Genomic DNA, 14,966 nt, shown 5'->3' with positions numbered 1-14,966 from the left:
TAGTATCCAATTCTCCACTGTAAAATGTTTTGCAAAGCTGACCATATTAAAGATTTGGAGGTGCTGGCATTGGACTGGGGTATACACAGTTAAAAATCACACAACACCAGGCGAGAGTCCAACAGGTTTATTTGGAAGCATTATCTGTCAGAGCGCTGCTCCTTCATCAGGTGGTTATGGAGTATAAGATCGTAAGACACAGAATTTTTAGCAAAAATTTACAGTGTGACGCAACTGAAATAATATATTGAAAAAGACCTGGATTGTTTGTTAAGTCCCTCATCTTTCAGAATGATCATGTTGGTTTCAGTTCTTTCACATGTAAATCCTAAAACCTTTTTTAAAGTTACATTCTCAAATGAACTTTAACAATAGGTGCCACGTCAGCTCAGATAATGCATTGAAGGTGTGAGGTGAATGTCTGTCTGTCTGTGCCCCAATGATCAAACTGATTCTATTTCTAACTAAAGGATTTACAGAATCTTAGAAACATATATGCGTGTGCGCATGCATGTGAGTGTAAAGGGGTATATGACTGTGAAAGGGTGTGTTTGAGGAGAGTGTGTATGTGTGTATAGGAGAGGGGGTATGCACGAGTGTATGGGTCTGTTGGAAAGTGTGTGTGCGCGGTGCAATGGGGTCACCTGCAGTGAGACATGAACCCAAGGTCCCAGTTGAGGCCATCCTCATGGATACCAAACTTGGCTATCAGCACCTGCTCGACCACTAGACCCCCCACACACACACCCACAAATAAGTTTGTGGGGTGAATTAGTACTTGCATAATTACATTTAATTTTGCTCAAAAAGTGCATGAATCCATGTAAGATTCTGTAAAGCCCTTTATTAGAAATAGAACCAGTCTGAACATTGGGGCACAGACAGACATTAACCTCACACCTTCAATGTATTATTTGAGCTGACATGGCACCTATTGTTAAAGTTCACTTGAGAATGTAAGTTCAAAAAAGTTCTGGGATTTACATATAGAAGAACTGAAACCAACATGGTCATTCTAAAAGATGAGAGACTTAAACAATCCAGGTCTTTTTCAATATATCATTTCAGTTACATCAAACTGTAAACTTTTGCTATAAATTCGGTGTCTGACGATCTTATACTCCACAACCACGTGATGAAGGAACAGTGCTCCGAAAGCTAGTGCTTCCAAATAAACCTGTTGTACTATAACGGGTGTTGTGTGATTTTTAACTGACTATATTAAAAGCAGAATATAAAAGTAAGCACTGTTGTTTCCTTTGAGTCTGAAAGGTGCCATCTTCTCTTATGGAGCATTTTGAAATCCTACTTGTTCACTTCTCTGTTTAATTCATGCATTTGCTGAAGCTTTAATCCTCACATTTTCCTTGTGATAAGTGCCTTTGGAAACATAATTGAATTCAAGTTTGAAGAATGGTGTATAGATTTGAAAAATATTTCAATGTTGAATTGACCGGAGGGTGATTTAAAGGAGATACATCTTCAACATTCACTCAGTGTAAGACTATGCAACATGAATAAGGCAGGGCAAGCGACTGAGGTGTCAGTGAGGGAGCACTTTGGGGCAAGTCATCATAATTCTATTAGTTTTAAAATAGTAAGGAAAAGGATAGAACTGATCAAAAAATTAAAGCTCTAAATTGGAGTAATAATTCTCTCATTTTGACAGTATTAAACAGAAACTTTCAAAAGTTGGCTGGGGAAGGCTATTTGCAGGTGAAAGGACAGTTGGGAAGTGGGAAGCCTTTAAAAATGAGATAACAAGAGTTCAGTAATAATATGTTCCTGTTAGTGCAAAAGGAAAGGCTGGTAGGCGTAGAGAATGCTAGATGTTTAGAAAAATTGAGGCTCAATTCTGGTCAAGATAAAGAAGGCAGCGTATGTCAGGTATAGTTAGCTGAGATCAAGTGAATTCCTACAGAAGTATAAGGACAGTAGGAGTGTACTTAAGGAGGAAATCAGGACAGCAAAAAGGACACATGATATAGCTTTGACAAACAGAGTTAAAGGAGAATCTAAAGCAGTTCTACTAGTACTTTAAAGGCAGAAGAGTAACCAGGGAAAGAATAGGGCACCTTAAAGATCAACGTGGCTATCTACGTGTGAAATCACAAGTGATGGATGAGATACTAAACAGATATTTTACATCAGTATTGATTGTGCAGAAGGACATGGCAGATGGGGAACTTGGGGAAATAAATAGTGATGTTTTGAAAAGTATTCATATTATAGAAGAGGTGGTGCTAGAGGTCTTAAAATGCATAAAGTTGGACAAATCCTTAGGACCTGATTAGGTGTTTCCCAGAACTTTGTTGGAAGCTAGAGAGAAATTGCTGGGCCCCTTGCTGAGATACTTGCATCATTGATAGCTACAGGTGAGGTGCTGGAGGACTGGAGATTAGCTAATGTGGTGCCGTTATTTAAGAAAAGCTGTAAAGAAAAGCCATGGAACTACAGACCAGTGAGCCTTACGGCAGTGGTGGGTAAGTTGTTAGAGGAGATTTTGAGGGACAGGATTTACACACACGTGTAAAGGCAAGGACTGATTAGGGATAGCCACATGGCTTTGTGTGTGGGAAATCATGTCTCACTAACTTGATTGGGTTTATTGAAGAATTGAGGAGAAAGTGAGGTCTGCAGATGCTGGAGATCAGAGCTGAAAATGTGTTGCTGGAACAGCGCAAGTCAGGCAGCATCCAGGGAACAGGAGAATCGACGTTACGGGCATAAGCCCTTCCTGAAGAAGGGCTTATGCCCGAAACGTTGATTCTCCTGTTCCCTGGATGCTGCCTGACCTACGCTGTTCCAGCAACACATTTTCAGCTTTTTTGAAGAATTAACAAAGATGACTGATGAAGGCAGAGCAGTAGACGTTGTTTATTTGGATTTCAGCAAAGCATTTGACAAGGTTTGGCATAGTAGACTGGTTAGTGAGGTTAGATTACATGGGATCTGGGGGAACTAGCCAGTTGGATACAAAATTGGCTTGAATGTAGGACACAGAGGGTGGTGGTGGAGGCTTGCTTTTTAGACTGGACACCTGCCACCAGTAGTGTGTAATGAGGATCAGTGCTGGGTGCACTGTTTTTGGTCATTTATATAAATGATTTTATTGTGAATATAGGTGGTTTGGTTAGTAAGTTTGCAGATGACACCAAACTAGGTGATGTAGTTGTCAGTAAAGAAGGTTATCTCAGGAGTACAATGGGACCTTGATCATATGGGCCAATAGGCCAAGGAGTGGCAGATGGAGTTTAATTTGGATAAATCCAAGGTGTTGCATTTTGGTAAGACAAATCAGGTCAAGACTTATACATTTAACGGTAGGGGCCTGGGGAGTATTGCCAAACAAAGAGATCTTAGGGTGCGGATGCATTGTTCCTCGAAAGTGGAGGTGTAGTTAGACAGGGGGGTGAAGGTGGCATTTGGCACACTTGCCTTCTTTGGTAAGAACACTGAATATAGGAGTTGGGATGTCATGTTGCGGTTGTACAGAGCATTGATGAGTCCACTTTTAGAGTACTGCGTACAAATCTGGTCATCCTTCCATAGGAAGCATGTCACTAAACCTGAGATGGTGCAGAAAAAGTTTACAAGGATGTTGCCAGGACTGGAGGGCTTGAGTTATAGGAAGAAGCTGAATAGGATGGGGCTTTTCTTCCCCTGGAGTGGAGGGGTGACCTTATAGAGGTTTATAAAATCATAAAAGGCATGGATAGTGTGAATAGCCAAGGTCTTTTTCCAAGGATGGGGGACAAAATTAGAGGACATAGATTTGAGGTGAGAGGGGAAAGATTTAAAAGGCACCTGAGGGATAACCTTTTCACACAGAGGTCAGTGCATGTGTAGAATGAGCTGCCAGAGAAAGTGCTAGAGGTGGGTACAATTACAACATTCAAAAAGCATCTGTATAGGCATATGAATAGGAAGATTTTAGAGGGATGTAGGCCAAATGCAGGCAAATGGAACTAGATTAGATTGTGATATTTAGTCAGCACAGACAAGTTGGCCCAAAAGGGTCTGTTTCCATGCTGTATGACTCCACGACTAGACTTTATCACCACATCTTCAATGCAATTCACATTCCTGCAGTTTTAATGGCAGGTACTATAGCAGTTCAAACAAAATAAAGCAAACAAAACATAAATTCACAGGAGTTTTCCACAGATATAAAGAGACCATTAGGCCTGACAATTATTAATAGCTTTTCACAAGATATCAGACCTTTTCTGTGGGCCAAATTATTAACCAGCACTGATTCATACAAGGTTTGCTAGCCCTATTTATACCTCGTAGACAGCTTTTCCAAGCATTTTTCCAACAAATTCGAAAAGCTGCAAGTGGTTCTCGTGGATGTAAGAGGTGGGGGACGGATATAGTCGCTCATCTCCACTGGTAGTCTGTAAGAGAGAAAGCAAACAAAAAACTATGCAGGGAAGAAATGCACTGGAGTTGCACATAGATTAAAAGGGTTAACCTGAGTAAATGAAAACAGACCGCCCAAGTCCATATATTCAGCGAGCACAGGAGGTGAAACAGAGGGGGGAAAGGAAGAAGAGGGAAAAAGAGGGCAGGAGGGAGGAGGGAATGATGGAAAGGAAGAAGGGGAAGGAGGGGAGAGAGAGACCAGAGAGAGTGAGTGAGACCAAGAGGGGTTGAGATACAGCTGAGCAGCACGCAAACATAAATTTACACTGGGAAAGCAAGAACAATTCCATATATTAATAGAATAAGTATAGTTTGAAAGTAGACTATTTGCCTCATCAAGTATACACCAGCCCTCCGAAGAGAATCCCTCCCATACTCACCCCCATCCTAAACTTGTGACCCTGCATTTACCATGGCTAGCCCACCTAGCCTCCACATCCCTGGACACTAAGACAATTTGGGATGGACAATCCACTTAACCTATACATTCGTGGACACTATGGCAATTTACCACATCCAATCCACCTCACCTGCACATCCTTGGACTGTGGGAAGAAACCGGAGCACCTGGAAGAAACCCATGCAGTCACAGGGAGAATGTGCAAATTCCAGAGAGTCAAAGGGTGAAATCGAACCCAGGTCCCTGATGCTATGAGGCAGCAGTACTAACCACTGAGACATCATGCAGACAGCACAGCAGGCAGAGGGAAATAAACTTCAATAGACAGTCAGAGGTATGAAGCAGGTCCTTTGATTTCGTTTTCTTCAATATGGAGATGCCAGTGTTGGACTGGGGTGGACAAAGTCAGGAGTCACACAACACTGGGTTATAGTCCAAAGGGTTTATATGAAATCACAAGCTTCTAGAGCAGTGCTCCATTATTGTGATTTCAAATAAACCTGTTGGACTATAACTTGGGGTCATGTGACTTCTGCCTTTGCATTTTCTTCCACATTTTACCCAAACAATGGTTTACCTTGAAGAGATTCAGAGCAGGGTCAAAAACCTTCTTAATGATTTCTTCTAAAAATTCTTTGAAAACACCATCCTGATCAATCCCAGCCTCATCCACTCCTAGATCATTCACAAATTTCACTCTGATAACTCCTTTCATAGTGTTCACAGGGAGACGTCGTAACTGTTCGTAACCATCCTAGAAACAAAGAAAACATCTGTTGTCAACCTATTACTAAAGAAACAATGAAAACGGTGAAAGAAGCTGCCCTCATATCCCCAAACATCCCAAAGTAGTCCACAGCCTTTGAATAGCTTCTGAAGTACAATTATTGTTGCTTTATAAATAAATAAACAAATGCCAACTTGAACACACCAACATCCTGGAAAACATCAGAGATAAATTGCCACTCGTTCTGTTGAAATGGTGTTGCTCATAAATTAATGTCAGGCAGGTCTCTTAGCAAACTCCTTTGATCTTTTTTACATAGTATTATAGAATTTTTTTTTCCAACCAGCTGAAAAAGAGATGAAGCCCTGGTATGATATCTTATGGAAAAGATCGGACAATGCAGCAATCCCTCACTGAAGTGTCAGGGTCAAATCAGGGAGTAGGTGTGCAATATGTGACCTGTGACTCAGAACCAATGAATACCACTATTGAGCCAAAGTGACATTAAATAATATATAAGGTGTTTTAGGAACTAATTTCTTGAGGGATATTGCATGGCTGATTGTCATATTTTATGAATCATACTGACTACGACATGAATCAGAACTACGTTTCATTAATTTGTAAAGACACTTTTAAAAAAATACATGTTCTTTTTTTTGGTTAAAATTAACAAGCAATCTAATGCTTGCTATTGGTCTTTAAAGCTCCATGCAGTGAAACAAGTACTTTTTGGGAACATTACATATATTACCAACATTATTATATTACATTATGTGGTGCCACATTATAAGAAAGATGTGAATGCATTGAACAGAGTGCAGGAGCGATTTAACATAATGGTTCTAGAAATTTCAACGATGAGGACAGATTAAAGAAGTTGGACTGTTCTCCCTGGAGAGAAGGCCAAGAGATCTGATTGAGGTTTTCAAAATCATAAGTGGATAAAGTAGATAGGGTAAAGCTATTTCTGCTTGTAAATTATATAAGATGGTGGAAGAGTAGATTTGGAGTGATGTGCAAATGAAGGAAGGATGTGAGAAAATGCTTTTTCACACATCGGGTTGTTAGTGCTTGGATTCATTGCCCAGAAGTGTGGTGGAGGCAGGTTTGATTGAGGCATTCAATTGATGGTGTTAAATGGTCCATTGAATATTAATGGTGTGCAGGGATATGGGGAAAACGTAGGAGGTTGGCAATAGGTAATGGAGCTGGTGCAGGCGAGATGGATGAATGGCTGCCTCCTGCAGAGAGTAATTCTGTGATTTTGATTATGAAGCTTATTTTGGAGTCACTTGTGGCTTTGCAGCATTTTGCACTTCCATTTAATCTTTGGCAATTACTGCAGTATTTCCTGAACTGGATTTCAGCACCGATCCCTCAGTTCTTCAGTCCAGTAAAATAAAAACAACAAATTGTCATTTAGAGGCATGACTACCACTGCGTTCCCAGGTAAATTAATGAGTTTTACTGAAACCATGCTTCTCATAAAGTCCTAAGGGTTCCACAGTGTTTCCCTTCCTTTCTAATCAGACTAAGAAAGGCATCAGGCACTGAAATTCCTGCCAAACGCTTAAATTTCATTAACCTTTGTTACAGAATCCAAACAATATTAAGAATGGCTGTTGAACAACCTAGTGTTTGGCATTAAAGCACACAACACAGTCTAAAGCCACATATAGGTGGTCAGTCTAGGTTCTTATTTATGACAGATTCCAAGGCAGGGACAGAAATCACAAGCCCCATGCTACTCCTGACTTGTGCCAGAGTTATTAGGCCCTGATTTATTCTCCGGTCCTGGTCCCGGCCCTTGGCATGTGCCATTGTCAAGTTTCAGAGCAGTAATAGCAGTAGCCTGAGAACCAATTTTCAACTTCTAAACTCGCTTCAAACAGAAGAGTAATAACATTCTGTTCTGTTTAGGATTAAGCATGGATTACTAATATTGCAGTGGCTCAGAATCGCAAGTGTGATACATCAAGCCTAAACATTTATCTGACACTTCAACAGCAGCCTTCTAGCATACAGATTTGACTTTCCACGGCAGAATCCAGTCTACATTATCATTCGCCTTTACATCTCCTGTCACTACAGTATTTACACAGGCATTGTATTTGGAAGCTTAATGTTAAATTTATTTTTCTAGAAATATGAATACTTAATGTCAAAAACCACTAAGAACTAATATTGGGGGCCACTGGATTGGAAAATTACACAACTCCACATACAAATGGTTAACTCAATTATTCCACTGCTACTGTAGAGCAACATGTACAGAAACATTGGAAAATATGTTCATATTTTGACTTTATCCGCATGCATTTGTCAATAAGATTGGTAAGGAATACAAAGGGCTTTCTTCCTCCTTCATATCCCCACATACCCAGTGCACCTATGTCACATTTCCTTAAAAAAACAATCAAACAATAAATTAAAATTTATGACTAAAAGTATAAATATAAAAGGATGACTGAAGTACCAAATTTAGATATTATCCGAGAAAATTTGGGGAGTGTCTTGACCTCTTTACTGTATCTGTAAAATAGAGAAAAGAAAGCCTAACAGTGGGAATATTAAAATTAAAGTCTGTTAAAGCAAAGCACAATGTATCATATCCTGGGTATGTTACCTCAAGCATTCGGGATCTGCGTATTGTAATGTGGATGACATGAGGAGATGCAGAACTCGTCTCCACCAATCCAAGTGACTCCTTTTCCTTTGTTACCATGTTTCGGAAAAGCAGCACCCTCTGACAACCGAAAGGACAAGCAAGTTTCATTCAATCAGCAAAACAACTCAAACAGATAAAATGATTATTTCAGATCACTATCAAATAATTATTCTGTAAACAGTAATAAGCTTTTAAGTGAAATTTGAATTAAACCTTCAAAGTGGCTTTCCTCCTTTTACAATTCTTAACATTATCATCATTATTAAATGAGTAACCATCTGACAGCACATCACAGAATAGAAGGAGCTTAGATTTACAAATTGAGTGCATCAAAATTAAGATTGTCAAAATACATACAATAAAAGATAGAAAGGCAATGACCATGCTGCATTTCATTTTAAATGATGCAGAACTCTTATTTATTTTGTCATGGAATTCGATCATTCTCCTTTCCCCAGCTAAGACCATTTATGAAAATTGAAATCTGGGTCACTCTTGATTATGCAACAACCCCCACGGTTTACCAGAAAGGGCCCTTTCACGCAAACAGATAATACACTTCAAGTATGATGTACTGACATCAATACATCAAATGTATTGCTTGTTTAAGTGAATGATATTGCAGAGCACATAAGACTGGCTTAGGATGAACTATTTATCTGATCGAAATGAATGGTAATGCTGAAGCATTTAAGTTAAACACTACTGGCAGCCCACTTAAAATAGCAGCACCCTAACACAGTAACTCCAGCAAGACCATTAATAATGTAGCTCAGTGTGCCAGATCAGTTAGCTGCAATATTTTAACAAATCAGAATAGTATTTTTGTCCATTATATTTTAAGAGTTACTAGGAAAATTGCTTAAGCAATAGCCAGGGTACTTAGGAGGTTTGTTGTTAGATGGACAATTCAATTAAGTGGGACTATTCCTACAAACCTTGTCATTATTCATAAACGTACTTACATTTTTATGTGGAATTGTGTGTGGGATATACTGCAATAGTAACTGAGCTCTCTTCTTCCCTTTATCCAAATCCTGGAATATCAGGCTAGGTTTCAGATCCCTTTATGAATAAGATAAATAGCTTGTCATTCAGATAAAGAACATCCAAATCATCTTGGCAGGGAAGGAGCACAAAAAGAAACTTTAGTCAAAAAGGAATTCAAAGTTTCAGTCTTTCAATCAATATTCCTAACATGTAAATAAAGTGTCAGGCATATTTTAATCAATACTTAAAACTGATTTTTTAAGGAAGAGCACAAATAATATTTGTAGATTCTAACAAGATTGGAAACCTTTTGGTACAGACAAGAGTTTATGGTGTCTCATTATGTTAAATGTCTCAAAGTGCATCAAATCATCAGACCATAATACACAGAAGCAGAAATTGGGCCATTCAGCCCATCAAGTCTGCTCCCCATTCAATCATGGCGGACAAGTTTTTCAACCCCATTCTCCCACTTTCTCCCCATAACTCTTGCTTTTCTTGATACTCAAGAACCTATCTATCTCTATCTTAAATATATTCAGTCACCTGGCTTCCACAGCCTTCTGTGGCAATGAATTCCATAGATTCGCCACTCGCTGAAGATGTTTCTCCTTATCTCCGTTCTAAAAGGTCTTCCTTTTACTCTAAGGTTGTACACTCTGGTGCTACTCTCTCTTACCAATGTAAACATCTTCCAAACAGCTACTCTGTCAAGACGATACAGTATTCTGTATGCTTCAATTAGATTCTCCCTCATCCTTCTAAACTCCACCAAGTATAGACCCAGAGCCTTCAAACATTCCTCATATGTTAAGCTTTTCATCATTCTAGTGAACCTCCTCTGAACACGTTCCAGGTTCAGTACATCCTTCCTTTGATATGGGGCCCAAAACTGCACACAATACTCCAAATCTGGTCTGACCAGAGCCTTATACAGCCTTGGAAGTACATTACTGCTTTTATATTCAGGTCCTCAAAATAAATGCTATCATCACATTTGCTTTTCTAACTACTGACTCAACCTGCAGTTTACCTTGAGAGAATCCTGGACTAGAACACCCAAGTCTCTTTGCACTTCAGACTTCTGAACTTTCTCCCCATTGAGAAAATAGTCCGTGCCTCTATTCTTCCAAACAAAAGACATGACCCCACACTTTCCCATCTTATACTCCACCTGCTACTTCTTTGCCCACTCTCCTAACCTGTCTAAATCCCTCTGCAGCCTCCCTGCCTCCTCAATGCTAGCTGTCCCTCGACCTATCTTTGTATCATCTGCAAAATTAGCCAGAATGCCCTCAGTTCCTTCATCTAGATCATTAATGTATAAACCATTAAATATTTAGTAGCAAAATTATCTAAAAAGCCGATGAGGCAGCCATTCTGTATCTGCAACATGCTGAATGACCATTTAGTCTGATTTTTATTTTGCTAGTAATTGGCTGTGCATTGTTCCAATTAGGAAAGCCATGAAATTATATAAACGTATTTCACCAAACAGCTCTGGAATCGTTCTGTAACAGCTCCTTTATCATACAAGCTTGTGTGCCCCAATTACCAACAGCATTTCCACTCAGGAACACAAAGGACATCCACCAGGTCATAATTCATAGATAATTAAACTGGTTGCAATCTATAAAGAACTTTTTACAAACAACTAAAATATGGTAAAGCATGGAATGAAATACCACAATTCTAATTCACAATTCCTTGTTTTAGGAACATTAATTTTAGAATGCATTAATTTCAGTGCAAACTATGGCATCACTAGTATACCAAGATGAAGGAAAACTGGTTTCTGTCCTTAGAGAGAAAGTTATGAATGAATGAATTCTGGCAAAAAAGTGGGAATCAAAACATTTTGACACCAAAGTCATAAGATCTACAGATTATAATTGTTATTTCTAGAGACAAAGACTTCTAAATAATTGTTCTCAAAATCTCATGGGTTGCTGCAACTAAACTCTTATAACACAAATCACCTCTGTGATTGTGACGCTATCACAGACTGCAGAAGTGCCTTTGCGTATGAAGAATATGTCTGCACATGCTGCTGATTTTACTATAATCCATTCCCAATGATTTCAGCAGCTGTGGATGTGTAGATGGCCCCCAGTGGGGCTGTTGCAACAGCGCACTTGCTGAAATTCCTCCTCTTTTTCACTGGCTGAAGTTGAAGAGGGGGTTGGAGCAAAGGTCAGACAGAGCGTGGTTGCAGGGTTAGACGTTGGGGGGGGGGGGGGGGGGGAGGCACAGGTGGAGACTGGGCCCACAAAGAGGATCTTACCCTCTTGTTGGCGTCATCTTAGCTGCCATGCTGCTTGGGAAGGAACACAACTCTGAGCAGAGAGGCCATGCCCAGCTGCTGCTGCATTTCTGGAACATGAATGAAGATGGGGCTACAGGAGCAACAGGAACAGGGTAACCAGTATAGCAATAGCCCTGGCCTCCAGGCATGGCTCCCCAGCAAGAGGCCCTCGCCAGATGAAGGAATGGTGACTGAAACGTCACCACCAGTGAGGAAAAGCTCCTCTTCATTAGCCCTAACCTCCATCTACAACTTGCCAAATCTTGGATCATAGTTCTGGAAATTTAGCGGATTTCCAGGGACTGGCTCTGCTGCTTTCTGTCACTTTGAATTGATCAAGAGAGCCCCTTTGCACATGTGCACTTTGTGCCACTTAGAAATAATGTTGACAGCATTTGCATCCCCCTTCCAATGAAGTCTAAGCTCAGTAGAATTTCTAATCTTCCCCAAGGATAATTTTTCATTTCTCTTCAAATTTATGCCTAATCCCAAAAGGTCAGGTATTGTGCTCTTGTCCCTTATGAGCATAGATGTACTATATTAATTTTTTTATCTTGCAATATTACACTAGTCAGCGATTGTTCAGTTTCAATTTTATCAATGAGCTAAATCTTATGGGAGACTATGGTCCTGCCAAAAGCCACCCGCCTCACTGAAAAACCAAGGGGGATGGGGCACAAACCTAACGGCAGGCCCAATGCCCCACTACCTAAAGGTGAGATTTCCACACTTATCAGAAAGGAACGTCCGCATTACAGAACTGGCAGCCAATCATCCCAGTAGCACCAGGCAGGCACGACTACAGGCAATCTTCGAGGTAAGCCTAGATTTCAGTCAGGCAGTGAAGGGTCACGTTCAACAGGCTGGTGGGGCAGTTAGCAGGAAGCCTAAAGTTGAGCTCAGGGGGCTCACAAAGAAGGTCTAGCTGCTTGCTGGAAGCATCGGCCTCACCACTAGAAGTGATGGTGGGATGAGGCACTTTTGTGACCTTCAATTGTCCACTTTACAGCCTCACGAGGCACAAGGGCAGACAGCTCACCAGAGGCCTTCCTCACTCTCATGTAACATTTCACATAGGTTGCAGTAAAGGTCACCTGCTGGACACTAAAGGCCCCCTGCCACATCAGGAAATGCATCAGCAACAAGGATAATTTCCAGCCCATTGAGTTTTCAGTACCTGTACATCCTTGGTAATTTCCATAAGACATTTGTTACATCTGGCCATTTTTAAAAATCAGGGAGCAGACTGCATTCAAGACAGGAAAGACTAACCACCTGACTGGTGCTTGCATCATTTTTTGGAGAAAATTATTGCAGATAAGTGGATTGTTCTCTCACCCACTGTATCAAAAGTTCATCGTTTGCTTACTTGCGCAGCCAATGATCCTCGGGAGCAAAGCGCCGTCGACAGTCTCGCTCATACAGTGTCATGAGCCACCCATGAACAGAATGGAATAGCTCCAGTTGCTCTCCATTGGCATTTTCTAGAGATCCAAAAAAAAATTAATCTAGATTTTGCCCTGATTAGGTTTCCATCTTTTCTCCATTAACAACAAAAGGCTGATTTCGTTGGTAGACAATATAGGTCAAAGAAAGTTCACTAGACTGATTCATGGGGCTAATTTAGGAGAAATTGTTCAACAAGCTGGGCCTGAATCCATTAGAGTTTAAAAGAATGAATGGTGACTTTATTAAAATGTAAGATTCTGAGGGGTCTCATTAGAATGGATGCTGAGAGGATATTTCCTCTTGTGGGAGAGATTCGAGATAAAGTGCACAGCTTAAAAACAATTAAGATAGAGATGAAGAAAATTTATTTCTTTGCAAGTTGCAAGTCTGTGGAATTCCCCTGTAAGTGGTGGAGGCAACATAATTGAGTACTTTTAAGGCCAAGTTAAATAGATTCTTGACTGACAAGTGAATCAAAGGATACAGAAAGCAGACAAGGAAGGAAAAGCCATAACCAGATCAGCCATGATCTTATCAAATGATGGAGGAAGCTTAAGGGACCAAATGGCCTTTCTCATCTCTTTATTCATACGTATGTTTGCATGAACAAGCAAAACCTTCAGACACAATTTAAGAAAAACTGGTCTGAACTTCCTCAGTTTAACAGAAACGCCATTTGTTGGATAAATTCAGATATTAATCTGCTTGCTAAGAATATAACCTACCAGAAGTTGGTATTGAGGTAACTTCTCAGTGTTCATTGTTATGCTCATGTTACTCTGCAGTATTTCCCTTTTGCCCTTTGCGAATGGAATGATGAGATTTTTAAAAAAGGAAACTAGACTGTGCATTGTATATGTCCAATTTTCACAGTAGCCCATTAGATCACTGAATGTCGAATCCAATGTTCTGAGATATAGCTCTGTCCACACTTTGTCACTTTATTCAGATTTAATGGAGTTAGGAAAGGTTGTTTATTAGTAACTAATCATGTTTGATGAGAAGTTTATTATTGGTAAAAACACCCTTCAGCAGATTAAAAATATTAAGGCCTCAACAATGTCAGGCAACACAGAAAAATCAATTAAATCCCTATGGATTGGAATGTAACAATATCAGGGATTTCAATATATTAAAATGCTTTTCTTGGGGAAGTAAATACAGCTAGAGGTGCATGGACATGATTATTTTTAAGGATCAAATAATCCAAAGTAAGAGCAGTCTGTATCATGCACTTGTATTCATTGATGACTAGATTAGGAATGCGGCCAAATTAATTTCAAAGAACAACCAACATAAGATCATTAGGACAGTATATAAGAGTTACTCACATCGGCATCATCATCTTAGCCTGAACAAGATTCAATGTTGGGTTCAGATATGAAAGGATTGTTTCTTATTTCAACACAAAGTTCAAAATGTTAAAGGATACCCTCATCACAATACACAGGAAATAGGGGCCAGAGCCTGTGTTGCCAATCTATAAAATAATGGCTAATTTTCCACCTCAATCCTTCTTTCCTGCCTTATTTTAACAACTATGAACTCCCTGATTGCCTAAGAATTTGTTAATCTCAGTGCACTTCTGAGCATTGAGTAACTCAGGGGCAAATAACTCCCCTAATCAAGCTCTTCACAATACAGTTACAATACTGACATCATTTGACAATGTGGAAAATTGCCCAGATACATCCTGTACCCAAAAAGCAGGACAAATTCAACGCTGCCAATTACTATCTCACCAGTTTACTCTTGATAATCAGTAAAATGGTGAAAGTTGTCATTAACAGTGCTATCAAGCAGTACCTGCTTGGCAATAACATGCTCTGAGATGCCAGTTTGGGTTCTGCCAAGGCCACTGAGCTCCTGACATCATTACAGCTTTGGTTTTAACATGGACAAAAGAACTGAATTAAAGAGCTGATGTGACAGTGACAGCCCTTCACATCAAGGATGCATTCAACCGAATTTACCATCAAGGAGCCCTAGCAAAACT

At 39.9% G+C, this 14,966-nt stretch overlaps 2 protein-coding genes across 4 annotated transcripts in view; one reads left to right on the top strand and one right to left on the bottom strand.

The window, feature by feature from the left end:
- Window positions 1-14,966, bottom strand: part of ube3b (ubiquitin protein ligase E3B) — a 61,066-nt gene that overhangs the window by 8,846 nt on the left and 37,254 nt on the right. For all 3 annotated transcript variants that reach the window (XM_043715495.2, XM_087999930.1, XM_087999931.1), the window contains exons 17-21: window positions 12,891-13,005; window positions 9,192-9,291; window positions 8,185-8,304; window positions 5,406-5,582; window positions 4,290-4,400 (exon numbers count right to left, since the gene is read on the bottom strand). In XM_043715495.2, coding sequence (XP_043571430.2) covers window positions 4,290-4,400; window positions 5,406-5,582; window positions 8,185-8,304; window positions 9,192-9,291; window positions 12,891-13,005 — 623 coding nt within the window. The remainder of the gene's footprint in view (window positions 1-4,289; window positions 4,401-5,405; window positions 5,583-8,184; window positions 8,305-9,191; window positions 9,292-12,890; window positions 13,006-14,966) is intronic.
- The window catches only part of mmab (metabolism of cobalamin associated B), a 56,771-nt gene that overhangs the window by 30,926 nt on the left and 10,879 nt on the right, over window positions 1-14,966 (top strand). The window lies entirely within an intron of this gene.

This window comes from Chiloscyllium plagiosum, unplaced genomic scaffold (assembly GCF_037043375.1).
Source record: "Chiloscyllium plagiosum isolate Xiang-an unplaced genomic scaffold, Cpla_swu_hap1 HiC_scaffold_24, whole genome shotgun sequence".
Classification (NCBI taxonomy): domain Eukaryota; kingdom Metazoa; phylum Chordata; class Chondrichthyes; order Orectolobiformes; family Hemiscylliidae; genus Chiloscyllium; species Chiloscyllium plagiosum.
The sequence above is the reverse complement of the archived record's forward strand: the minus strand, read 5'-3'. Positions and strand labels throughout refer to the sequence as shown.